The sequence below is a fragment of the Cornus florida genome, unplaced genomic scaffold (assembly GCF_030987335.1).
Source record: "Cornus florida cultivar Cherokee Brave unplaced genomic scaffold, ASM3098733v1 CherokeeBrave_3.0.0_Hap2_Chr05, whole genome shotgun sequence".
NCBI classification, from domain to species: domain Eukaryota; kingdom Viridiplantae; phylum Streptophyta; class Magnoliopsida; order Cornales; family Cornaceae; genus Cornus; species Cornus florida.
In genome coordinates, this window is record NW_026775575.1 from 55,954,305 (window position 1) to 55,982,245 (window position 27,941).

The 27,941-nt window shown below is 34.9% G+C and overlaps 1 protein-coding gene and 1 pseudogene across 1 annotated transcript; one reads left to right on the plus strand and one right to left on the minus strand.

Annotated features, from left to right (window-relative positions):
* Positions 1 to 6,335: 6,335 nt before the first annotated feature.
* On the plus strand, positions 6,336 to 9,442 carry LOC132306528 (cytochrome P450 714C2-like). The gene is made up of 5 exons (XM_059803938.1): positions 6,336 to 6,730; positions 7,211 to 7,437; positions 7,533 to 7,780; positions 7,997 to 8,351; positions 8,438 to 9,442. Exons 1-5 carry the CDS (start codon positions 6,436 to 6,438, stop codon positions 8,861 to 8,863), a joined length of 1,551 nt encoding a protein of 516 aa, XP_059659921.1. The 5' UTR covers positions 6,336 to 6,435; the 3' UTR covers positions 8,864 to 9,442.
* A 12,962-nt stretch (positions 9,443 to 22,404) lies between these two features.
* Positions 22,405 to 22,503, minus strand: LOC132310771 (small nucleolar RNA R71; annotated as a pseudogene).
* Positions 22,504 to 27,941: the final 5,438 nt, after the last annotated feature.

A 27,941-nucleotide genomic window follows, 5' to 3' on the forward strand; every position in this document is an offset into this window, starting at 1 on the left:
GTAAATTGTGTTTTGATATTCTAATATAGCTTAGGAGTGATCCTATAGATACATTGTGAACATAGACTTTAGGTGGCATGACCTACTTCTGTTAATTTCATGCTTTAGATTTTGAGTTGAAGGCTTTAAGAGTTTATACTTTGTTGCATTGTATAACTTGCTCTTAGGTTATTGAATTGTATGGATAATGTGATTCTTGTTAACTTGTATTCAAATATGCTTTTGTCATGTTGTATGGATTACTCTAAACCTAGTTCAATTACAATTGGAAATGTGATTCATGTTAACTATAAACTTGTTGTATTAATTGGATTATTCCAATCTTAATTTGTTTCACATATATATATACATTATGATTCTTGTTGTTTATACTCCATGATAGCTTAAGATGATCCCTGAGTCTCACTTTGACATAGACGTTAGGTGGCATGATCCCTTGGAACTATATCATGTTAGTCCTAAAAATCTTCAAGAAATCGAGTCATGCATGCTCATCCCCTACGAATAAACTTGTTAGACTTGTTTATTCACCCCGAAATTACTGGGTGTTTTGCAGGTAAAGAAGTTTTGTTGTGGGATACACAACACTCTTAGACATACTAGAAGTCTTGGAGTATTTTTAATGATATTGAATATGCACATGTTAGCATATCATGTTTACTTTTGTGTATTTTGACAAAACTTGTATTCTTTGATTCCACATATGTAAAGTGTACATAAGTACACTCCTTTTCATTGTATTCAACATGTATAAGATGAGACCGGAGGCCAATATCATGTATCTCGTATTCTATACACTTGTGCTTTCAAAGTTCATATGGAAATATTGAAAATTCATGTGTTGTTATGGCATAACTTTTGCATCGGGCGTGCGAATTCCATTCTGATTCTTTCATAGGATCTCATTAATCATGTATGAAGTGTGGGCAAGGGCCAAACTGTCATTTGAAGTCATTCGTTGATTTTGGTTTTCACTTTTCTCATTTCAAGTTAATTTTCACCTTTTTGGCGGTTGGGGGGTCGGATTTTGACTCGGCCATTTTCGGGAGCCGCGAACCATTCCCGCATACTCAAAATCATCATTTACGTTTGCGTAAATGATCATTTCCATGAAAAACCCTTTCGTTTGTGTGTTTGAGCCTCCAATGGACTCATTTCACCTTTTTGTTGAAAAACTCGGCCCAAGGGCATTTTGGGGATTTTTTTTGGGAAATAAATTCCGTTCTTGACTCCGTCACATAGAAAATGTGATTTTAAGGGGAGTTTCTTCATGACATTTTTTTGAAAAATGTCATCTTGACCTCGAAAATCGTGCTCCAAACTCATTTTTCTGTTAAAACATTGTTTTTGCTGCATTTTTAGCATTCGGTTCAAGTTGAACCAGTTCAAGAATAGTTGAACCGGTTCAAGGTGTCATTTTGGTTCAGCTTGGGCGTACTTCCAAAGTTGAACCGGTTCAAGAATGTTGAACCGGTTCAAGTCTTCCAGAGTTTTCAGTTTTGGACTTTGAACTTCAAACTGATGTAACTTCTTCGTTTTAACTCCGAATTGGTTTGTTCTTGAGTCTAAACTGATTGCGTTGAAGTCATCTTTCCAATGGTACTAATTTTAGTTTTATATTATTTTCCTAACTTAAGATATCCTCATTTTAGTGAGAGGGTGTCAGTTTTAGTTCGAACCGGGATAGGGTTCTTTTGAGATTTCTCTTCCTTTGGCCTTGGGACTTGTTGTGAAGTTGCCAAAGGTTGTTTTTGAATGTTTTTGAATCTCATTGACTTGTTGGAAGTTAAATTCCTTCCTCTTAGGGTAAAATGACCATTTTACCCTTGGTCCTTCCTTCGGTAGGGTTTCGATACCCTTGTCCTTGTTTTGCTTCCACACTTTATTCCTTTGAGTTCCATGACCTCATAGAAGGTTATCAAAGAGTCTTAGAGGTGTGTTATGCCTTGGGAGATCATTGTTTTGTTTCTTACTTCCGCATCTGGATCCGTTAACGGGTCAATCTTCGGTTCATCACTGACCCACCGGGTTGAATCAAAACCCGGGTCGTTTCATTTCCTTTTCGATGTTACACTGATAATAAGTAATTTCATGTTAATCAAATTTTCATCGACACACTAATCAATTTCGCATTGATAACAAGCAACACGTGCCATAGGGGTTAAGGCAAATTCTCTCCCTTTGCTTTTTTAATATTACTTTGGTCCCACCTTTAAGGGTAGAATGTGAAATTATAGTAATAACCTCTACGGTGTTGATAGTTAATTCTACTATGACTATACCCATGACCATGTCTATGACCGTGAAATGAGCAGATTTCATTTTAGAAATCGTTTTCGATTTAGTGGGACTGGTAATATCACAATAAAAGCTCATAATTTTACTCTGCCATAATCGAACCTGATATTAGCTGTACATAAATCCACGCATTCCCAGCATGATCATTGGAGTATCTCTTTGTCAATATATAACCTTCAGTAATATTTTCTCCACATCAAATATTTCATAAATCTACGCCCTCGACGTGATAAGTGATATTCTTTTCAACATATATTCATGAGTAATTATTTCTCTACATCATCTCAATCTAGCTGATTATAAATAAGGCCGAATTATATTCGTCAATAATTTCATAATCCTACAACCACAGTTGCATCCATTCATACTGAGTTTTTTAGAAGGATCACAATACTCTGTGTTTTTTTTTTTTTTTTTCCTCCCATAAAATAAGTGGGTCTATCACCGCAAGATATTCAATTTTCAAGTTATTATAAAATTGAAGTACCATAATCACTATGGTATGTATAACAATTTAATTAAAAAATTAGGTATAATAAAATTCCAATAGTGATCATATAATTAATTTGTACTTTATTTGATTGCCTGTAAAAATTGTCCAAGACAGGGGTAGTACCATGGTTATAACTAATGACAAGTGATTCGGTGGTTTATAATTACATTTAAGTGCATGGTTTGATTCTTAAAGTAAACATTCTTATTAACAATCTCTGTTTATGTTCCACCCACTTCAAAAAACTCAGTATGAATGGATGAAGGAAATTCACTTGGGGATATCTAATAATACGAAAATAGAAATTAAAATATACTCCGTAATAAATTTCTCTTTATAATAGAATTCTTTATATAAACAAAATCCAAGATAAAGATTATCTATAAATGAAAACTACTTGATCACTGTTAGTGATACATATATATATATATATATGCTCAATGGAAATATACTTGGCTATCTTTCAGAAAATAAAATTTTCATTTTTATTGTGTTTAACAAAACAAACAAACCCAATAATGTATCAAAATTAATATCACAAGTAAGATATATGAGTTGAGATAGAGAGAAGGAGAGTTGAGATAGAGAGAAGGAGTGTGAGCTTCTTGTTCAAGTCTCAATTGGTTAAAGACTCGTGCTGATAAGTATTGTGAATCTAATAGAAAATATAAAATATAAAATTATTTCTACAATATAGAGAGAAGAATGTAGAGAGGGTAGAGAGATATTATTCTTTTCTCTTAAATCCAAATACATCCATATAACAATAAACAATTCCTATTTATAACCAAACTTTGTATTAGTCAACATTCTTAATGCACCATTAACAAATACATTTACCACTTACATAATGCATACACATTCACATCTCAATTTACTACTTACATAATAATTACTACTTACATAATACACACACATTCACATCCCAATTCATATGGTCCCCACATGATTAGATATATAACAGTATAACACAATGTGCTTAATTGGAGTTTGATGTAAGGCTTAGGTGTGTTAATGCCTTTACAATAAAGAATAAAATGTATGTTAATTAGTTGTAACTGAAGCTACGTAAGAATAAAATATATTTATGTGATATGGTTAAATTTATTTAAATGACAAATTGTAATAATAATATTATTATTTATTATTAATGAATCTACAAGAGAAAAAATTTATTTATTCAAACAAATTGCAAATTAATTTTGTTCTATTATTATTATTATTATTATTTTGATAATTCTATATAAGGGATTTTAATAAAGATTATCCTGGTATTACATGTACCTAGAGTTTCTATACATTTTTTTCTTGTCTTTTATACAGTAATATTTTATTATAATTAATTATTTTTACCAAGCTAAATTACTTTAATAATTGTCTTTAACTATTAAATTGTATTCAAACTTGTAACATTATAGAGTTCCATCAGAATAACCAGTGTCTAGGATATATAAATCAGTTATTGTATCCTACGTACTCAAACTTCTTCTTTTTCAATTCTATACATTTTTTTTTTTTAGAAAATATCAACAATAGAGTTTAATGACTATATATACACAATTACACATTTAAATTAAAATTATTCCTTGGTAGGTATATATTAATCTCATTCCGGACCCAATTCAATTTTTTTTTTTTTTTTTGAAAGATATTCCAAACCCAACTCACCAGAAAGAAAAAAAACGATACCAATCTAACGTCCATAGTGTACTAAATTGTTGTAATGGATAGGGGTTTGTCCATTTACCTAAAAGCTTAAATTGTTGGGTAATTTACATACCCACATATTTATACATCTTTCACTTCCTATCTGAATCTGATGTGGGATAAGTATCCCTTGTAACATTCTCCCCCACCCGAACTCGCAATGCCTTCGTTGTAGTTGGTAGGGGCAAAGCCAGGAATTCATTTTAGGGGGGCTGCCGTATTAAAAAAGATAAATTATGTTTTTCAAGTGAATAGTGCTGCAAGACAATAAGCCAAAAAATAGAACTGTAATAATGGTGGAATAATAGCATTTAATTTTTGGAAAAACAATTATTTTTTAAAAAAAAAAAGAAACATAAAATACCGATCTTAAGAGTCCTTTTAGCAACAAATGTAATTACCAAACTTTGAATAGAAAAAAAATATATAGTTTGAATAAAGGAATGCAACTTTTTTTTAAAGAGAAGAAGAAAAAGAAGAAGAAGGAGGAGGAGTAAGAATGAAAGAAAGGAAAAATTGAAGATATTTTTAAAAAAAAAATTATTTTAGTGGGCATTTTTTGTAAAATTTTATAAATTATAGGCCTATTTGCAATAAAAATTTATTGGCCCAAGGGTAAATAATTTTTTTAGGGGGTAATTTTCACTTTTTAATAAATTATTGGCCTATGTGTTATAAAAATTAATGGCCGTTTTTTAGAAAAAAAAATTGTTTTAGGGGGGCATTTTGAAAACTATTACAAATCATAGGCCAATTTGTAATTAAAACTAATGGGCTAGCATGGGCGCAGTGGGGGCATGCGCCCCCTTGGGCGTATGCTAGCTCCGCCCTTGATAGTCGAGCCACCCTACCTATCTGGATAACTCACTCAAACATCTTTTGGATCGGGCGCTTGGCGTGACACTGGATTAAGGTTTGGGTTTGACTCTGACACCAACTGTAATGGACAGACGTTTACCTTTTTACCTATAAATTTAAATTTTTGAATAATGTTACATATTAACTCATTTATACTTATTTCACTTTGTATTCAAATTCGATAGGACACAACTACCCTTCTACCTACTAAGAATTGTCCTAATCACTAAAAGTCTACAATCAATATTGTCTTGAGTGGAGGAAAATTCTGTCAAAATAGCTGGGACTACGTAAGCACTGCTTACAGAAAGTCGCATCCCCCGATCAATAATGCACCTCTCTAGGCCAAACAACAAAGAACATCTAGAACGCATAGCTTGGTCATATTGTCTTCCAATATATATATATATATATATATATATATATATATATAGTGCGTGCCTATAACGGAGTTTCGAGTACTTGTTTTAGCTGGGTACTAAAACAAGTGTCATATTTTTGTATTTTGTTGTTTCAAAATAAATGTCTCATTTGATTCAAATACTTGTTTTAGTTGAGTACTAAAACAAGTGCCGTATTTTTGTATTTTTAATAATTTCAAAATAAGTGTCTCATTTAAAAATGCAATGTTCATTTTATAATATTACTAATTTAACATTCCTGTATTGAACTTATATAAAATAAATAACATCGCTGCACCTAGTTTGATAATTTATTCACTAATAGTACAATAATAATAATAATACTAATAATAATAATCACAATTTTAAATAATTAGACTCCGTCGCATGGCCAGATCAATAATGCATCTCTCTAGGCCAACCAACGGAGAGCCTCTAGAACATGTAGCTTATTGTCTTCCTATTGTGTGTGTATATATACACACATTCATGTGTGTATAATATTCCGAGAATGACGTGACCGAATTAAATAATGACATTAAATATCATACAAGGCCAATTATATAAAGGCCGGCCTCGGAGGTGGGAATTAAGATGAGAAAGCCAAGTCTCCCCATGGAAAAGAAATTGTGTTGTGTATGTGGAGACTTCATTGTAAACTGAAAAGAGTTTTTGGCCATGGAAGTCAATACCCTGGTGAAGATGTTCTTGTCACTTGCTTTAGTTGCTGTAGTAGGATTGTTTGTACGTTTGTACAATTCGCTGGTGGCGAAGCCGGGGAGGCTCCGATCAATGCTGAGGAAGCAGGGGATCAATGGGCCGCCGCCAACCATTCTACTTGGGAACTTAAGGGAGGTCATGAAGGCCCGAAATGGCCCTCAAAAGGCTCCGGCCGCCAGCGCTGAACCCCCCGTTGACCACAACTGTGCCGCAGTTATCTTTCCCTTCTTTGAGCAATGGAGGAACCAATACGGTATGCATTGCTATGTTTTGAGTTTTTCAAGTTGCATGCATCATCTCAAAGAAATAGTCATGAAACCTTCAGTTATAAAGATGGGAGGAAAAAAAATTAATGATAATAAAATAAAAAATTGAATTCAGTGACCAATCCAAAAAATAATTGTAGTAAAGTAACCTAAATTCATGCTCATTGAACAAATAATTATTAGCAAATTAATATGATCCCTAGAGTTTGCTAGCTTTATTTATTTATGTGGAGAGTTGAACCATCAACTTTTTACTTTGGAAGACGGTAAAGTAGCCTATTATTTTATTTATTTTATTATTTATTTATTATTGTATGGCAAAATAATTATTCACTTTTGTTCACGCTTGGAATCAAATCCTCCTTCCCTTCCTCTTGGAAAATAGGAGGTTATACCGTTAGACTAGATATCATATGACCATACAGATTGTTAACTAGATATGTTCCAATCGATCTATGTTTGTACAGGTCAAGTGTTTATGTTTTCACTTGGTGGTACACAAATCCTACATGTGAATGAACCTGATACAGTGAGAGAGATAACCACATGCACATCCTTGGACTTGGGGAAGCCTTCATATCAACACAAAGAGCATGGTGCTTTGCTTGGCCAGGGAATACTAACTTCTAATGGAGCTGTTTGGGCTCATCAGAGAAAAATCCTTGCTCCTGAACTGTACATGGAGAAGGTTAAGGTATGATATACCACAGTATACATCACATTAATTAGGTTGATTATAGCTTTCTTTTGTTATAAAATGATGGCATTTAAACTAAAAATTTCTTGCAGGGAATGATGAATCTTATAACAGAGTCCACAATCGCACTATTAAACTCATGGAATAGTAGAATTGAAACTGAAGGTGGAGTCGCGGACATAAAAATCGACCAGGACATGAGAAGCTTCTCAGGAGATGTAATATCGAGAGCTTGTTTTGGGAGCAACTTTTCCAAGGGTGGAGAGATTTTTAAGAAGCTTAGAGCTCTTCAAGAAGCTTCATCCAAGAAATTTCTGTCTATGGGGATCCCTGGCACTAGGTACGCTGTATACGTATCCTCGTGACTAAAATCTAAGTTTGATACGTATCCTCGTGACTAAAATCTAAACTGTTTGATACAATGCTAAAAACTTATACTCAAATTTTGATTTTTAAAATAGTCAACATTTACAAAATAATATTTAGAAGTTGGATATATTCTAGAACTTTACTAGCAATAAAAAAGGAAAATAAATAATTGAATGGTATTTTTCAGGCATCTTCCTACCAAGAGCAATAGGGAAGCATGGGCATTGGAAAAGGAGGTCCGCACATTGATCCTCGACGTAGTGAAAGAGAGGAAGAAAATTGGATATGAGAAGGACCTATTGCAAATGGTTCTTGAAGGTGCTGAGAATAGTGACCTGAGCCAAGATGAAATTGATCGATTCATTGTTGACAACTGCAAGAACATATACTTGGCTGGGTATGAGACCACAGCAGTTTCAGCAACATGGTGCCTTATGCTTTTGGCTGCAAATCAAGAATGGCAAGCCCGTGTTCGCGCTGAGGTTGTTGAAGTTTGCGGAGGGAAAATCCCGAATGCTGATATGATTCGAAAGATGAAACAGGTATATATTACTAGCTAGCATTACTCAAGGCATCAAAATAAGGTAGCTCTCCTAGATATTATACTAACTGAAATTTTGATTTGCAGCTAACAATGGTGATTAATGAATCCTTGCGCCTTTATCCTCCTGTATCTGTGGTCTCAAGAGAGGCCTTGAAGGACGTGAAATTCGGAAACATACAAATCCCACAGGGTTTCAACCTCTGGACCCTAGTGGTGACATTGCACACTGACCCTAAAATTTGGGGTACTGATGCCTGTAAGTTCAATCCAGACAGGTTTGTGAATGGCATCACTGGTGCATGCAAGCTCCCCCACTTGTACATGCCATTTGGGGTCGGACCCCGGGTGTGTCTTGGACAGTATCTGGCCATGGTTGAACTCAAGACACTGATTGCTCTCATTCTGTCCAACTTCTCCTTCTCCCTCTCACCCAAGTACGTCCATACACCGGCCCTTCATATGGTTATAGAGCCCAAATATGGAGTAAATCTCCTGGTGAAGAAGCTGTGAGCTTGTGAGATTGAAGTGAAGCTATTGATTTTCCAATTTCAAGCCTAGATATTGTTGTCTCCATTTCTTGTTCCAGTGTTTGTTTTAGTTGGTGTATACTTATTCAGAAAGAAGAAAATAAAAAAGGATATAAATTTCTTGTTCTTCAAAATTGGTTGTTAAAAATATTTTTTTAGCTCCTGTTACAATATCAATCAATTACAGTTACAAAGGTCTATCCTTATTTTATTATTATTCTGTAGTTTAAAGTTTAAACCACACAAGGTGGTGCTAAGGAACATGCCTAGAGGAAAATGGAGACCACAATTGGCAGAGCAGCTAATATTTGAATGGGGTGAGTCAAAGTAGATGGTAAACTCCAAGAGCTTCCCAAGATAAATCTGCTCACAAGAGTCTTGGACCAAAAACTAAATGTCAGATTTTTGGCTTATGCAATTCGTTGAACAAATAGAGGGCCGATAGGGAGTCAATTGCCATACCAGAAAAATGTAGAACTTGCAGCTGGTTTGACTTGAATTTTTTTTCTCCATGCTGAAGCTTTGAAGCTTCAACTTTGTGAAGTTAATTTATGTGTGTGTGTGTAAATATATATGAGTAGTGATTTATGGACAATTGTCGGATTCATCGATCGCGGTCACGATATTGATTGCAGTGTAATGAATACGAGCGAATATTTATATAAACCAAATGATTCATGAAGGTATGTAAAAATATCACACATTTAAAAACGAATAGCATATCAGCCAATATTGCGATCTGTGGTAGGATCCCATTTATCTAGTGGGTTGGTAGGCTCCACGGCTCCACCACCTGACATCTCATAAATGGTGGGCTGAATTCAGCCCAGAAATTATAATTCTCTATATATATTGTATGGTAGTAGTCCACATCGTTAGCAAAACAAAGATTTTCAATTGCTTATTTAACAGAACACTGAAGGCTACCAACTTCCGGTTTGATACGTGTTTTGATTTTAGTGTTTTTGTTTTTGTCCGTAACAATAAATGATGAAAAAAATGTGTTCAGTAAAAATAATTTTGTTTTATATAGTATCAAAACGTTTCATGAATAATATTTTTACATGTTCTGGTACTGAAAGATACCCAAAGAAAAAAATTCAAAATTTTTTAAATTATCTTTTTAAACTAGCCATTATATTAAACATGCAACATTTTTTTTACAAAATATGTTTTTTATGTTTTTATTTTCAAAATTTGTGCAATAAATAGACATTCACAAACATACCTCCAATTAGTATAGCAAAATAGTTATTTTGTTTTGGGTTAAAACAAAAAACCTAAAACAAAATACGTACCAAACATAATTTTATTTTCTGAATATTATTGCAAGTGTTTTAGCTCCACAATATTTTTAACTCATGGGCCTAGTCCGTTTAACATTAGGATAGTACAAATTCAAAACAGACTTGGCCCAAACAAGGCTCAAAGGCACCCACCCAAAACCAAAAGACTACAACAAAGATTGGTTGGGATTAACGTATTGACCCAGTTGGCTTAAAGAATATATGATTAGACCCCAGAAATTAGTTTTTATCCTCCTCTTTCTTTTTCTTTTTTCCGATATTTAAATTAGAACTTAAAACTAACACACAGAGACACACAACTACTAACACACACAGACACACAACTGTGCATATGACAATTGACACCAGAATCGACTAGGTTTGGTTGGGATGCAAATACAGATGAAAAATGTTGACAAAGATATTTGTAGCAAAAAAAAACTAATAAATTCATTCTTTTAGTTAGTCAACTATTTTAATATTTTTATTTATACTATATTCTTTCTTTCTTTTTTGACAAAAAAAATAAAAATAAAAAGAGCTGCTGCCTATTATATAGATGAAAAGCGTGAGTTGGAGGATGAGTTCCTTCATGCATGCGTCCATATCCAACTCCTAAGGCAGCAATCATCATCGTCATAACTCCACACCCACCACCGATCGTTGTGCAAGAAAGGAATCTAGAATGAGCTAAATGAATGATGCTATTATTTTTCCAAGTGAGGCTTCTAAAGCAAGAACTGAAACTTCATTAATTAAGGCGAAAAGTAATAAAAAAAAATTGCACAAAATCAAGACGCAAGGATAGGTGACGACACATATGTGAAGGTATTGGAAAAGTTAAAGATCAATATTTAGTATCATGGATAGGTGACGACACATATGTGATGGTATTGGAAAAGTTCAATAATTGAGACTACAGTTAAAAGTTCATTTAACTTTGTATTGGAAGGAAGTAAGCTTCTTGTCATGGTCTTCATTCCACTGACAGGCAAAGAATTTCAGATAACATCTCACAAAGTTGGCCATAGCGGCAACAAATCAAATACTTGAGACTAGACAGTGATAGAGTAATTGCATACGAAGACTTTTGTAATATTTTCTTAATTTATAATGAATTCGATTCATATATTAGTTAATATAAGAGTTCATTCTTAATTATCAACAATAATTATTTATGATTGCTATTTATATACTTGTATTGGACGCCTCACATGTACATAACTATCAAGTGGAATCAAGTGAATAACATCAATTCCTTAATGAATTGAAACATAATATATTGCATTCGTCAGTTGTATACAGAGTAAATATAATTTCAGATAAGCTAGGAACATAAAACTTTATAATCTAAATAGAATTCGCTATGTCAAGGCATACAAAAACCAACAGGGCGCATCATCAATCCGGATGTTTTTGAACATTCTAATTGTGAGTGCAATGCGACTCTAGGTGTTTAAAAGGTTTTGGGATATTCCAAACATCATGGTGAAGCTGGATCTTCAATTCAACAATTGAATTTTCTCAGGTAAAATTTCTTACCAATTGACAGGAAAATGTGAAAGGGCAAAATGATGATATGATCGTTTGAAAGACGGGATTGGTTGATCGGTTACTCAAAACTCTAATTTCATAAGAGTGTGTTGTGTTTGAACTCCTTAATTACTTAAAACCAACGCTAAAGATCTATTTTTCAATTGCGTCACCAATAGAGATCCACAATCAAATCTCTTTCACATATGTATTCCCTAAAAAATAAAAAATAAAAAGATCATAATGGTGAATTTCGCTTGCTCATCTGACCATCAGATCTTCATGAGTTTTGGCTATAGGTGCAAACTGGATGCACAAGTGTCTTTTGCCAATGTTTTGGTCAGGACTAGAATAAACAGGAAGGGTAACAACTTTGTCCTCATAAGAAACTGACAATCTGCACTTGAGTATACCTAGCACCCTGCCACATAGTACTCATCAAACGTCCAACCGTGAACACCCAATCTCACCCGAAATAAAATTGAACTTCTTAAACACAAGGATATGAACCACTCAATACAACATGCATGAAACTTCTAATCACATGGAACCCGTACTCATATCTACATAATCTCGCCACAAATCAACCATCTCGCACTACCCATGCCATTGGGAAACCATAAGGGAACCCAACACCGAAACCTCGTATAGTCGATGCTAAACAAAACGAATCTAACACGCAACTCCTACACACTAAGTGCAAAACACAGCCCACAACAGGACTACAATACAAGAGCGCCAATGCTCGCAACCTACTAACACCAGGAATGATCCCTACCTGTCGGACAACATGTCCTGATCAATCTAAAAATAATCCTTCCCAAATGGAACCTCTGTGCCGTAAAACGAGGCTTCGACCTCCATTCCATCTCTACTTTCCCAAGTGACACAACCTCCAACACTATACACTGATAATCATAACCTCAGTTAGAGCAACCCACTGACTCATCAGAAAAATGGCCCGCCTAGATGGAAACACGGTCCTTACTAACCCCAAGAGGTGAAACTAATCACGACCGTCCTGACTGTGATATCCCTCGATTCCGGAACACGGATTGATCAGGTCCGCACACGAGACCAAGTGATATCAAACAATTAATAATAAACAATTATAGAATACAAGAGGAATAATAATAATAAAATAAATAAATAAATATCGCTGAAAGGAAAAAACTATAATAATAATTAAATGATAAATCCTCTGATACCATAATCTCCAATAAAATCCCATCATAATAATAAATCTCCAGCGTACAACTCAGAAATCCAAATAACATGGACCCCTAAATGAACTAGTCTCATAAACTGAAATAATAATATTCTAGTCTAAACACGAAATAAGCCAGATAATATCCTACGTTGTCAAATCCGGAAGAATGAATAGGAATGTCTCTGATCAGCACGAATAAGAATGTCTCTAATCGGCACGAACAACTTCTAAGTCTGGAAGTGACCTAGACCTGAAAAATAAATTGTGGGTTAGACTCATGAGTAAGCCCTTTCCACTACAACCCAATCAGAGAACTGATAATTAATACATCCTTAACCAAACTCATGTTATATCTATATAGTCGATATATACATAAATACATACTAGGACTCTCACTAAAAATAGGGCAGCCTCAACCGTGTAGTAGGCGTTATGTAAGGCGCACACAAACTGGTCATGAATACCATCATCTTCAAGGACACACACATCTCCTACTCCAGCTACCCATCTAGATCCGACAATATACACCTCGTACCTAACTATAAATCCCGAGACCTCAAGCTCGTATCATGACTCCCATATATATATATATATATATATATATATATATATATATATATATATAAAATATCAATAAATAAATACCATATCTAACAATAGCACAATGTAGCGTGTCTTGACTTATTAGTTAATCTCTCTACTCATCCAATATCAAAGCCATATCCAACAATGACGCATAATATCAAAAAGCGTAACTTATTAACTATCTCAATAATCACATCACGCACAACCATTAATCTCATCCGTAATATATAAATCAGAGATGTAATAAATACCACAGCCATAGATCATGTTTATAGATCACAAGGATATCAATTCATATAATTAAATCATGATTAATAATATGAAATTAATTAAATAGATATAACATTATTCCAAAATGATTTGCAACTTAATAATTAAATTAATCATTTATTAATATAATTACGTGTATTTAAATAAATATCACGTACCAATTTAAACATTATATCCATTCTCCACTAAAGTAGTAAAATCGACCAACCACTAACCTAGTGTCCAAAAGTGGTTATATTAATTATTTAAATAATACGTTACATGTTATATAAATATTTCGGACTAATCGACCAACATCTAACCAATGCATCATTATCCTATTGGTTATAATGTATGATATAATTTTACCAATACATAACAATGCAACGTTATTCAAATAGCCAATAACCGCTTAACCAAAAGCAAATACCATTTACAGCTAGTGTTAAAATAAATCAAAAACCATTAAATTCAAACAACAAAAATATGTTACCTTAATAGGAAGTTTCGCTCAACTGATACCCTCATTCGGTCGGCCGAAACACCCACGTCAGTCAACCGATACACTCCATCGGTTGACCGAAACATGCTGTCTGCTACTTCGCGACTTCTGTTTCAGACTTCCAACTCCTCCGTTCAGGTTCTAAATCGTTGTATCTAAGTCTCATATCATCACCAATAATAATTACGACAAAAATACATAAGCCCCAACAATTAAAACAAAGAATCATGCATTAATTTGATAAATCAAACAAGTATACGTATATATATATATATATATATATATATATATATGAAACCATGTAAAACAGTTTACCCAATTCATATAACCTTAAATAATTAATCTGTTTCATTCTCTATTTTAGTCCCTAAAATTTAGCATTTAGATGTAGAGACTACAAATTCAAGGGGGAAGAGATATAAAAGAGACTTGCCTTAAGGTTTCGGATTGAAAACCTTGAAACTCCTTTTTCTCTAGCCAAAACCTCAACGCCGGTAGCCTCTGTTTGCCGTTGTCTGCATCTATAGGTCTGGTCTTAACCCCACGCACAACTTCTCCTTCCTTCTCCTTGGTTCAACCTAACCTTTTTGGCCAAATCTCACTTTTTCCCTATCTGCACGCTTCTCTCTCTCTCTCTAAAACTTTCTCTGTATTACTCTGCGTGAACAAGGGTTTGTAACCCTTTGGTAGACCTAATACATACATATATATACTAATATAACTAATCATAATCATATTCCTTCCCCAATTCTAATTCTGTCTTAAAGAAGAAAAAAAAGAAAAAATATAATAATTATAGTAATTATATTACTAACTATACACGTATACACATAAATATATATATATAAACATTTAATATATATATATATATATATATATATATATATATATTAGTAAGGATATTATTAGTATTATTATTATCAATTATCAATATTATTAATGATATACGGATAGTCAGATAGTCAGATATTATTAATGATATATTGATAATTGATAATAATAATACTAATAATATCCTTACTAATATATATATATATATATATATATATATACACACACACACACACACACTAATGCCCATGGGTCATATCCATACCCATTTAGGCTTCCTATCCAAGTAATCCATGTGACCCATTTGGTTGGTCCATTACTACTATCAAAATTCATCATTTTAAATAAAATAAAATAAATAAAAATAAAATACAACATCTAAACCTATCAATTAATTACAAATAATTACACAAAATAATAAATAATTTCACACAATTAAATTAATTAAAACAAACAATTAAAACACATACTCATTTAAATAATTTAAATCAAACAATACATAAACAATTAGCCACATAATCAAATAAATGCAATAAAAAAATACAATTAAATCCCTTAAAAAATAGGGGTATTACACCGACCGATGCATAACCCCATCATACACTCAACCATGGTAAGCAAGCAGCCATTGCTTTTAGCCAGACATTTAAATTGTACCCTAAACCACCTTACTCATTCGTATCAAAACATCACACCATAACACCTCTATCTCCAGTCTTCCCGAATGACAACTCAAACTTCTCATCCCATCGAAACAATAACCAACGACTAGTTAACTTCTCCTTTAGTATCCCTAAGATGATACAAACACAGTGCGAGAGTACTTATATATTACTCTCGACACCCCCTACAACAACCACTAATCCGCCATGAGGATAAGAATCTTTATACAGCAACGCCATATCGACGAATCCCAAAAGAGAAAATGAGTACCGTAATCATAATGATCAACACACCACAGTCTCCCAAGGTCAACCACGAAACAATAATCAGTTTCGGACATCTAATCGGTCACTCAATTTGCCCTTTTCACAGTAACCTAAGTACCAGTCAAAAAACTTCATGCCCTAGCTTCAACATACCATTATCTCTCCCCTTTGCCGTTTCTTAGAACATCTTTGGCCCCGATAGAAAGTCAAATAAGGCTACTTCCTAAATATACAATGTCACCCTCGTCCCAAATCATTCTATATAATAGTTTATCATTTTGGATCCTCAAACAATGAGTACTACCTTCTAACACCCTAAGCACATCTGAAGTACCACTCCAGTTCATAGCCATATGATTTCTAAAATACGATCCACCAAGTAACACAGTACTTACCATCCACTACCTCATCCGTAAACAACCAAACGCTTCAATAACCACATATTATTTGCATTGTGCAACTCCGTACCATCCTACTAAAATTGACTGTTATGTGCAACCTCATGACTCTATCGACAACCGCGCCGACCTACCAACCCATTCATCAACTGAGCTAATCAAATAACTTACCGAGAGTCAAAACATCCTTAACGCATCCCTTTAGGTTTTCCAAAATAGAAATCACCTCTTAACCAGTTAGCCCCTAAAACGGACTCCTTGCAAGACCATCAAATGAATCCCAACAATCAGTCAGTCACCCATCAGGAATGACTCTTTACGATACTTACATCAATCTACACTTACTAGTACCAAACAAGTATCCCTTAACAGCAATAACCAATACTCTTCATCAAACCCCGCAGAGGCACACGAAATATACATTCAAAATCTGTATACAATGCATGAGTACAACCGATATCTATCTCCACGACCCTAAAATCGTACTCGTGACTCCACTAACCTCTATCACACCTACCACAAATCGGTTCAAAGAGAACCTTCACCCCAAATCGTGATCTAAAACCTAGATACTGAATCTTTAAAATCACACGTCCTTTACGAAAGTCCCATATTATAAACCCGACCTCCACGGTCATAAGACCCCACATACCGATGCATGAAACTCATACATAACATGAACACCGTGTCATGAAACACGAACCCATTCTAAAGTCGTGCCCCAAACACCACACATCAATAGCTCAATCCATGAGCTAGAAACCCATGTCATTCGTTCAATAAGAACTAATACCCAAACAAACTTTGGAGCAACCGAACTCCTCGTCTACTTAGGTCATGACCCTCAAAGTGAACTACACCGTCAATAAGTACTCAACCATACTAATAACTATCACATACCCATCCGCATACTCTTACACATGCATACATTTATATATATAATAACCGGAACATATACCCTAACACAACCATGTCCTATCACATCAATTTAAATAATGTGTCCATTAAATCATTATGTGAAATTAAACATCCCGTTCATCTTCATCATCCTTCCATATAATACACGTTTACACAACCCATGCTCGACTATCCGTCACATTACCATGCACAACATACTTGGCATCATATCACGTATAAAATGCTTTTGTCATTTACAAACAACTTAACATATAAACATGTAACTCAAAGATCACGCTTTAAACAACTAATTAATTCATGAATCAAGTAATCCGTTCACACATAAATATTCTACATAAGTGCTTCTAAATTTCATGCAACTTTCATTTACATGACCATGCATTTAACATATATCAGCATTTAAACACATACGCACTTAGCAAGTAAACATGTTTCTCAAAACCGTAAGCACTTAAACATGAAACATGTAGTCAATGCAAGTTAACTCTCTACCCTGTCTAGGTAGGCCACTACCCATCGTCTGAAAGGTATTCAAACTATGCTCTGATACCAAGTTTGTAATATCCAGAACTCGAGGGTTCAAATCATTATCCTGGTTCTTAATCGAACCCAAGGTCGTCTAAGGGAAATATAGTCATTTTTTATGTTAAAATACAATTCATGCGTCTTACTAGTCCTAATGATACACCTTAGTATCACTAATTGGACTGGACTATGTAAAATAGAAGAGAAAACAAAAATGGAGGGGCAACAGGAATCGGTCGATGTGTGCAAGGTACACGTCGACCGGTTCATGCAAATTTGCCCCGTCGACTAGTTCTCTACTAAGGCTGCTTTCAAGTTCTTTTTTAGTGTTCAGGCCATTGGCGACTTTGTTGGTTCATTCATGGACTTAAATACGATGCAAACTTGCCCCTGGAACATGCATAGAATAACCATTCATCAACTTTTAATATCAATCTAACATTATATAATTTATTTTGTATCCAAATCCTTAAATGATGTTAACATGGCTAATGCTTACTTGAATCGCTATTACATGGTTCATATTTCATCAAATGATCCCAAAAGAATAAGGTTACATGCGTAGGCCCTTAATGCGTCAAATACAATGCTTTGCAAAAGAATAGCCAGAACTAAGCATTGATTACAAAAAAAAAAAAAAAAAAAAAAAAAAAAAAAAAAAGTAGAAGAAGAAGTTATATCTATGTCATTCATCCTTGGGAAGGTCCGTCATCAACCACATCCTTGCCATGATCTGAAAAATGTTAAAGAAAAGAGTGAGCACGGAAGCTCAGTAAAAGATATCTAAGGCACCAACTTTGAACTCCCTTGAACCATACATCATATGCACATTGGGGAAAAAAGAGACCGGGATCATACATTAGGGATTTTATGAAATTTAAACCACATTCCAATCTAACTAAAGGCACAATTACGACTTTGCACACCATGAAAGCATATGCAATGCAATGCATACCCATCCTCATACTTGGTCTCAAACTAACCCCATATCCCACTTACACTAAATGACTTTACCGAGCCGGGATTGACGTTATCCCTAGCCTCTTGGCCATTCAAGGCCTAGTATCAACTTTTTTACGTCTTACACCGAACCTTGCCTCCTCTAGGTCAAGTTAGCACCAGGCTCGCGCTGCCTGATCCATTTCTAAATTTCTCTTTCCCGCCCATCCTAAGATGGCTAACTTGTCAATCTCTTTCAATTTCCTCACCATTCTAAAATGGCCCAAATATCTTTCTTTTTCAATTCCCCCACTATGCCATACACATTAATGCAATTGCATCAATTAACCTCAATTTTCTAATATGCAATAGCAATGACATCAACATTCCTTATAATTTTACACACAAGTACTGCATTCTTAATACTCTAATTACAAGCATGCTTCCTATGTAATTCATACCAACAAAATCATGCCATAATCATCATTTAAACAAGTTTTGCACCAAAGCTATGTTATACACATTGATGAGCGCTGAAAAGTGCGCATTTAAACCTCCCTAAGCTTAGGTATTATAAAACCTTTATCTATCTTATTTTCCCGCTTTAGATTGATTTTGTATTATTTTAATTTTTAGGTACTTATCCCCAAAATAAGCTAACTCAGCTAAATAAGAGCATAATTGAAGCAATCTTGAGATGAATCAAAGAAAGGAGCAAAGTGGGAGCAAAAGGAAACAAGTGGTGGAAATTCAGCAAGTTCGATCAATCTCAGAAAATATTCGATTGATCGAAAGTTCATCGATCTCAGCATTTCAAGATGGATCCAAGCTCTTTTGTCCTTATCCAAAGATCCCACAAAGTTCGATCGATCTAACTTTTTTCCGATCAATCGAAAAGATTCCATCTTATCCAGTTATACCACCCTACCTGCCACACTTGTCTCTTTTCCAAAAATATCTTCAAAATATCTCAGATTTGTCTTTATCCAAAAAGGCGCTGCCATAGAGGATCGATCCAGCTTAAATTCGATAGATCTCAGCCATGTTCGATCGATCTCACCACAAGTTTGATCGATCGAACTTCCTCAAGCCCGAGAAAATCTAATTTCCAACTCATTAAAAGTTGTCTCATATCCAATTATTGGAAGGAATATTGGTGTACGAGCCCAGCTCATTGGGGGTGACATTTAACCTACCTATATAAGGAATATGAGCCATTCTTGAGATATACTAGATACGTACACTAGAGACACAATTTCCATATTCTTAGTGAGGAAGAAAAAAAAGGAGGAGACTAGAGACACAAGCTTGGAGTTCTTCCATCAACCAAGAAGAGGAGCAATCTCTACCATGGAGTTAGCCCTTGAGGGTTGGAGGACACCATTCATGAGTAGCTAGACATCCTCTTGGGGCTAGAGTTAGCCCTAAGCATGCTTTCTACATCTTGATTTATGTATTTTTGAGGGGATTTGTATTGTGATAGATGTTTTGACATATTTATATACATAGATCTTCTTTATTCAATGATTTGTGTGGTTTAATGCTTCCAATTGACCATTTCATTCTATCCATATGTCTATGTATGCTAGAATAGAAATTCATGTGTTTGACTCTATTTCTTGTGTTATTGATGCATGTCTATGTGTACTAATGCTATAGATCTAGAGATTGTCAAGACATAGTGCTTAATGGAATGCTCTTGTGGTTTATTTGATGGTTCATACTCATTTCTTGATAGATTATGCCTCTCCCTTAGTTTAATTAGTTTAATTTCATGTCATTAACTTAATTGTAGTGTAGTTGTAATTTAGATGTTAAATGGGAAGACAATCCATGCTTGTTATTTGATGTTCCATACTTATGAAAGCAAGTAGCATATATCTCTAACCTTGTGATGTGTTTGGATTGTAAGCTTAAAGAAATGATTAATGGCTTAGTCTGATATATTGTGCTATCCACCATATTGCTTAGACAATATATGCTAAATTTGTCATCCATGTTTATTGAAACAACCACACACACACACTATGTTGCAATACATGTTTTCCCCCTCCTTAATCATTCATTAAGAAGTGTAGAAAAGCTATGCCTAGTGGTAGTCTCTAAACCCCAATATCTCTCTCTCTTATTTTTTCCCTATTGCATTTAACTGTTTACTTTAGTTTAAATTGCATCTTAGTGTAATTCAACCACCGACCAATCTTTTGATCACTTGACCTACTAACCCTAATTTCGATTCCATAACCTAATACGACCCACCAATCCCTTGGGATGATCCCTACTCGCCCTAACTATATTTTTAGTGAAAGGTAGTAGTGGCAATTTATAAATGTAAAACTTGCCCATAGGCTAACACCACTATCTTTTGTACAAGCTTCGCGACAAGCCACACCAAGTTTTTGGCGCCGTTGGCGGGGATTAATTGAAGGCAACGTCGTATTTGTGGAATCAATTAAGAATTAATACTTTTTTTATCGTATTTTTACTTTATTTTCATTTTGGTTACTTATTGTGTTGGTTCTTGTTTGACTAGGTGCATTGAGGTAGAAGGTGGGCAAAGGAGCATTTCAAGCCAGGAGCTAAGCAAAAGTAAGGAAAAAGCTGAAATCTAAAAATTTACAAAGCTAAAATTGAAAATTGAATTGAAGTGCTAAAGGACCCTTTGCGAGCTCTTTCTTAACTCAATCTTTAGTTAAATCGTCGGCCCGCGTGGAGGCTTGTATTTCAATTCTTAGATAAATCGTGAGCCCGCGTGGAGGCAATTTACTTTTCTTTACATATTATTGATAGCATGGGAGTATGGGATCATTGTATGTGGAGGAAGTTTGTTGATTGTTGATTTATTACGAAAGTGAAGTGATTGTTCATTACTTATTGCTTGTTTTATTTTGTTGTGCATGTATGGTCGTAGATCATTGAAACCTACTCTTGTCCCTCTTAATTTTCATCTTGAATCTGTTGTTCGAAACCCTAGGGGAAGAGGAAGTTCTAGTCAATCCATTTCGTCAATGGAAGGACATAATGAAGACCATATGGAGGACCTTGGTCACATAGACCAACAAGGTATCCTCCACCCCAATATGCATCATAATAACATGCAAGTACCATTAGGCATGCCAAGGCCATTCATTCACCCACCACAATAAGAAGGCTAAGTTCTGTTGGGAATGCCAAGGCCAATCTATGCTCCACAACCTCCCATCATTTAAGGAAATCAAGGTGCCCATGTTGCACCTCCAATTGCTAATCCTCCCCTTGCTTTAAGAGATCACTATGTGCCTAATGACTACAATGCACCCCCATGCATTCAATTGCCACCATTTAAAGCACACCACTATGAGATCAAACCACAAACCATTCAAATGCTTCCTAACTATCATGGACTTTCAAGTGAAGAACCTTACAAGCATTTGGATGAGTTTCTTGAAGTATGTTCCACCGTGAGATACACAGACATGCCGGAAGAGGTCTTAAGGCTTAAACTTTTTCCATTCATCCTTAAAGACAAGGCAAAATATTGGTTTAACAATCTTAGGCCTTTTTCAATAACTTCTTAGGCAGAAATGCAACAAGAGTTCTTAAGGAAGTACTATCCAGTTTCTAAGACCAATGCCATGAGAACCTCAATTCGAGAGTATTCACACGGGGATGGGGAAACGTTCTATGAGGCATGGGAAAGATTCAATGAATTGCTTAGGAAGTGTCCACATCATGACATGCCTAAATGGCAATTAGTTCAATATTTCTTTGAGAGCTTATCTGACAATTATAAGGGCATGGTTGATGCTTCCATGGGTGGCTCTTACATTGATAGGCATGAGGATGACGTGTGGCGTCTTTATGAGAGCATGAGTGAAAATTCTTTGCATTGAACTTTATCTTCTAAGAATGGTAGGAATTCAAGTGGAAGGAAGAGTGTTGGCTTACATCAAATTGACCATTCCAATAAAATAGCCACCGAGATGAAATCCTTATCTCAAAGGTTTGATCAATTCTTGATCTACCAAAACTCGGCAAATCAAGTATCTTCCATCCCCAACCATTCTCATTATGCATCCAATGAACATGTATGACTTGTTCAAGTGCTTTACATTCTACTTCCAATTGTCCTCATGGACATGTTCAAAGTGAGCATCATGAACAAGTCAATGCAACTTTTGTTAATCAAGGGAACAATCCTTATGGCAATCATTATAATCCTAGTTGGAGGAATCACCCGAATTTCTCTTCGAGAAACCAAGGGGAAGGCTCAAATCCTCCCCAAGGTGGTTTCCAAGGGAAGTATATTCTACCTCCAATGCAAAACCAAGGTTTCCAAGGTTTTAGATCATCATTTCAATCACAAGGAAATCAATTTTCTAATTCTCATTTTCCTAATCAACCATCATATTCTCAAGGAAATGATAGGAGTCCCGCTTTTGAAGAGAAAGTTTTGACCGCTCTAGGCACTCTAGAGGCGAACACTCAATTCCTTCATTCTCATTCTTAATCCATTGCTAAGCTAGAAACCCAAGTATGGCAAATAGCTAGTATTTTAAATGCTAGAGAGAAAGGGAAAATGCATTTGAATGCCCCACAAAAGTAACAATGTGTTGTTGAGACTCATTCCTTGTCAGAAGGTCACACAATAGAACATGTCAATGTGGTGACAACCTTGAGAAGTAGGAAGATTGTGGACAACCAAGTAGGTATGTCCAATGAAGAGAGTGAACCGGTGCAACCACAAGTTGACACCCATCCCGTTTCTCATCCTATTCCTCCTTCATTGCATATACATGATCTTTCAAATGAGAATATCTTGAAAAGTGATTTTGAAAAGAAAAATTTGCAAAATGATTTCAAAACTTCTTGTGTTGAAGAGACTTCAAAGACAATTTCTGAAAAGGTTTTTGAGCCAAGAGCTCCATTTCTGGATGCCTTAAAAGGATCCATTTCAATTGATAAGCAAAAGGCCAAAACAAATGAAATTATGGATGTGTTTAGGCAAGTGAAAGTCAATCTTCTACTTTTGGATGCAATCAAGCAAATTTCGGCTTATGCCAAGTTTTTGAAAGACTTATGCACCCAAAAGAGGAAGAACAGAAGCCAAGCACCTAGGAAGGTGGTCTTAACCTGTAATGACCCGGATTTTTCGGATAAATTTTTTTCGTTGTCTTTTCCCTTCTGAGTTTGGTTTCTTGTCAATTAGTGTCATCTCGAGTGCTCTGGAGTGATTTCTGAGACTCTTTTCTGTGGATTGATAACTTCCTTTGAGGACCGAGTCATTCCCACATTTTTCATTTTTCGACACTATTCACTTTTTGTCTTTTTTCCTATTCCGTCTTTTCCTCATTTGTCACTCTGTTTGCGTAACCATACTTCTTGTGTTTGGAGTTGGTTTCTGATTTCATATATCTTTATTCCCAATTATTTCTATGAGATACGTATCTTTACTTTCGTGAGAAAGTACTCTGGTTGCTCCCGGTGTCCATAGGGACATAAATGCAAAGTTTCCTTGGAAACTTTTTCTTTTCTTGGGGTATTTTTCATAAATATCTTTTGAAGATATTTTATTTTAGGGGTATCTAAGAAAATATCTTTTGGAAGATATTTTCATTTTGGGGTAGTTTCGCAGTTTTCACTTTTTGGAGGGGTCATTGTGCAATTAATGAAATTTATTGCTCAATGCCTCATTTTGAGCCTGGATCCTCATATGGGATTTATTTTCACATTTCATCAAGTCGTGGACTCTTAGAATTTCCTCCTGGATGATGTTTTCCAGTTTCAGGGTTTTTGGCCCCAATTTGCGCCAAACTTGTTTTGGGTATAACTCTCTACTCGAGACTCGGTTTTCGACGTCATTTCTTCCGTTGTTCATATTTTCTCATTTGAAATCTTTTTCATTCATAGAGTTTTGCCGTTTGAGTGCGTCTGCTCAGATTTCACTTTTCCGGATCCGACGGGGCCCCGTTCGGGACACTTTTTGAGTTTTTCTATAAATAGGGGGCCTTTAAGCGAAAAATCATATTTTTGCTCTCTCTCTTGGCCGGATCTAGAGGTAGCTATGGCTTCCATCTTCTCTCTCTTCTTTTGAGCTTCTTCCCTTCAACGAAATACCTTAATGCCTTAGTGTTTATTGTTTCCCTCGGCGAGGCCTTCGATTCCAACCAATTGGAATCTCGTTTTGGCCATTTCTTGAGTTCGGGTTTGAAGTCAAGTTGTGTTTTTTATGGGGCTTCCTTGGGATTCATGTTCGTGGTGTTGTCCCCGACAAAACCTAGGAGTTTCGTCGGATTCGGAGCCGATTTATTTTTGTGGGAATTTGAGATTTCATCTCAAATGGAGGTAAGGGATGTTTTAGGCTTTTGTGTGTATTGTATTGAGTATTTAGCATGATTATACAACTTATATATGTGCCTTGTATCAAATTTAGAAAGTTAGTAATTTTTATTTCTTTGTATAAGATTTAAAATTTATGATGATGTGTAACTTTGATTTGAATTGTGGCATGGTAGAAAATCTTATTTTAATATGTTGGTTAACATATATTAAATTTGGATTAATTAAATATTCATGGCCGCACCTTGCATGAAATTGAGTTGTATTATGCTTCTAAATTAAGTTTTGGCATGTTTGTTAATATACTTTAATTTGAGAGCATTTAGTGGAGTTTGGAAATCTAGAAACTTTAATTAAGAGAACTAATTAAAATCTATTTTGGTGGTTTCATGGGATTAATTAAGCTTTTGTGGGAATATATGTAATGACCATGATATGTCTATTAGCATATATTAAATTGGGGCCAATTGGAAATGGTTTGAAATCTAAAGAGTTTAATTATTTTAATGTAATTAGGTTCTATCTTGTTTATCCATGGATTTAATCATGTTTTAGAAGGTGCTTCTATTTTAAGATCATGGATTTAGACTTGTGAAGTATCACTTGATTGTGTTATATGCATTGAAGGGCATTGTTGTTAAATTTATATTCATGAGAGTATGTTTCTGTATGAATATATTGTTGGCTTGTGATTTCGTAGCATTATGGATATGAAATGCTTATTATGCACAATTGAGAGTTATATTGCTAACTTGTTACTATGTAGTAGTAATATGTATAAGTTATGAACTTATTTGGCTTATTTTGGAATATTAGAACATTATTGAGTTGAGATGGCTAGGGTTTGGCTCTAGTACGGGAACGTGAGTCCTCTAAGTCATTGAGATAGTACGCACTTAGGGTGGTCTTCCCTGCAGGTTAGTACCCGGAATAACCATTGAGGTCTCGGTAGAATTCCGAGCGTGATGTCCAAGTCTTCCACTATTTGCTTTCGCATTCAATTCTAAGTTGACAATCATGTTTACCTTATTGACTTGTGGTTTTGGTTATTGACGATTTTGATGTTGTTAAGTACATCTATACTAAATTGATATATTTAGTTGATTTCACACTTTTAGATTTCTAGTTGATAACCTAGAGAATCTATGTCTTGATGTGTGGTATTAGATATTCTAATTATGCTAAATTGTTATATTTAGTTAATGTTACATTTTAGACTTCAAGTTGATAACCTTGAGAATCTATATGTTGTTGCTTCGTGTAAACATGGCCCTATGTTGTTAAAATTGCATGAATGAGGTGATTGATGCTAGAAATGATCTTAAGTAGTTAGGATGCTCCTTGAGTCTCACCTTTGACATAGACGTTAGGTGAAATGAACCACAATAATTAAATCATGCAAACTTGTAAAACGTAGGTCGATGCATGCTCATTTCTCAGGAGTAGCTTTATGTTACTCACCCTTACGATATTGGGGCATATTTCAAGTACAAGAATTAAAGTTGAGACTTCCATATGCTTGGATGACTTGTGGACTTGAAGACTTCCATTTTTGTGAAGGTTGGCTCGGAATGCCAATTGTAGTCTTAATTGTCAAATGTGTATATTTGATTTGAAACTTGAAATGTGTGCCTAAGCACACTTTTGATTCTCATTTTATGTATATGACATGAGGACAAGGCCAAACTTCTTTTAGAATCACATTTATATCATGGATGTTGATTTTTGCCTTTAATGAGATTATATGAAATTCATGCGTTTTAGTACGCTATTTTGCACCGGAGCGTGTATTGTGTATGAAATTCATTATCTAGAATTCATTTAACATGTATGAGGTGTGGCCAAAGGCCAAACGGTATTTTGTAGTCATTTCATAGTTTTGAATTTCAAGATTTCATTCCAAATTACATTTTTGGCATTTTAGCCGTTGGGGGGTCATATTTTGTATCAGCCATATTTTTGGGCTATGGACCATTGTAGCACATCTTACTAGGTAAGTTACGTTTGCGTACATGGTCGTTTCTGGACAAAGCTTCCTCTTTGATGAAATGAGCCTCCTACGGACTCATTTTTCACTTTTGTTGCATATTCTGACTTAAGGGTATATTGGGAATTTCTTTTGGAAAATAAATTCCGTTCTTCACATAGTCACTTAGAAAATGTGATTTTAGGGGGGGTTTCTTCTTCATATTTTTCCATAAAATGTCGTCTTGGCATTGGAAATCGATCCCAAAGTTCAGCTTCTGTTTTTCCATTTAGCAGCTTTTTGGACCCTCTGGACTAGTTTTCTTGAGAGGGCATTTTGGGCATTTCACAATGCTTATTTTTCAATTTTTCTTAAAATTAATGTAGAAAACTCAATTTTGAGGGGGGTTTATTCTTTGAGTTTTTCCAGAAAATGTCATCTTGGCCCTCAAATTTCCATTTTTCCCGGAAAAATCCCCGTTGCCAGGTTTTTGGGTTGCACCTTACTGCCCTCTTCACATGTAAACAGTTACGAGGAGTTTGGTAACCGGTTACATGTGAATGGGCAGTGTTTTGGTCGAGATTTTTGGCCTCCTAACCGGTTAGGAAGGTCTCCTAACCGGTTAGATGTTCTTGGTTGTCACCTTTTTGACCGTTTTGCTTCTTCTTCCGTTAGCCATATCTTCTTCATCCGGACTCCGAATCAAGTGATTCTTGAGTCTAAATTCATTAATTTTTTGTTGTCTTTCCAATGGTGTACTCGGTGGCACCCACTTTTAAGCTAAAAATTACAATATTGCCCCTAGGTTCATTCTTGTTCGTTTTTGAAACGTTGTTTCCGCATTTGATTCCTTTGGGTTCCATGACCTCGTT

Coding starts and splice junctions, on each gene's coding strand:
- LOC132306528 (XM_059803938.1), top strand. CDS start 6,436: ATGGAAGTCAATACCCTGGTGAAGATGTTCTTGTCACTTGCTTTAGTT. Junction 7,781..7,996: donor ATGGGGATCCCTGGCACTAG/GTACGCTGTATA, acceptor GGTATTTTTCAG/GCATCTTCCTACCAAGAGCA. Junction 8,352..8,437: donor TGATTCGAAAGATGAAACAG/GTATATATTACT, acceptor TTTGATTTGCAG/CTAACAATGGTGATTAATGA.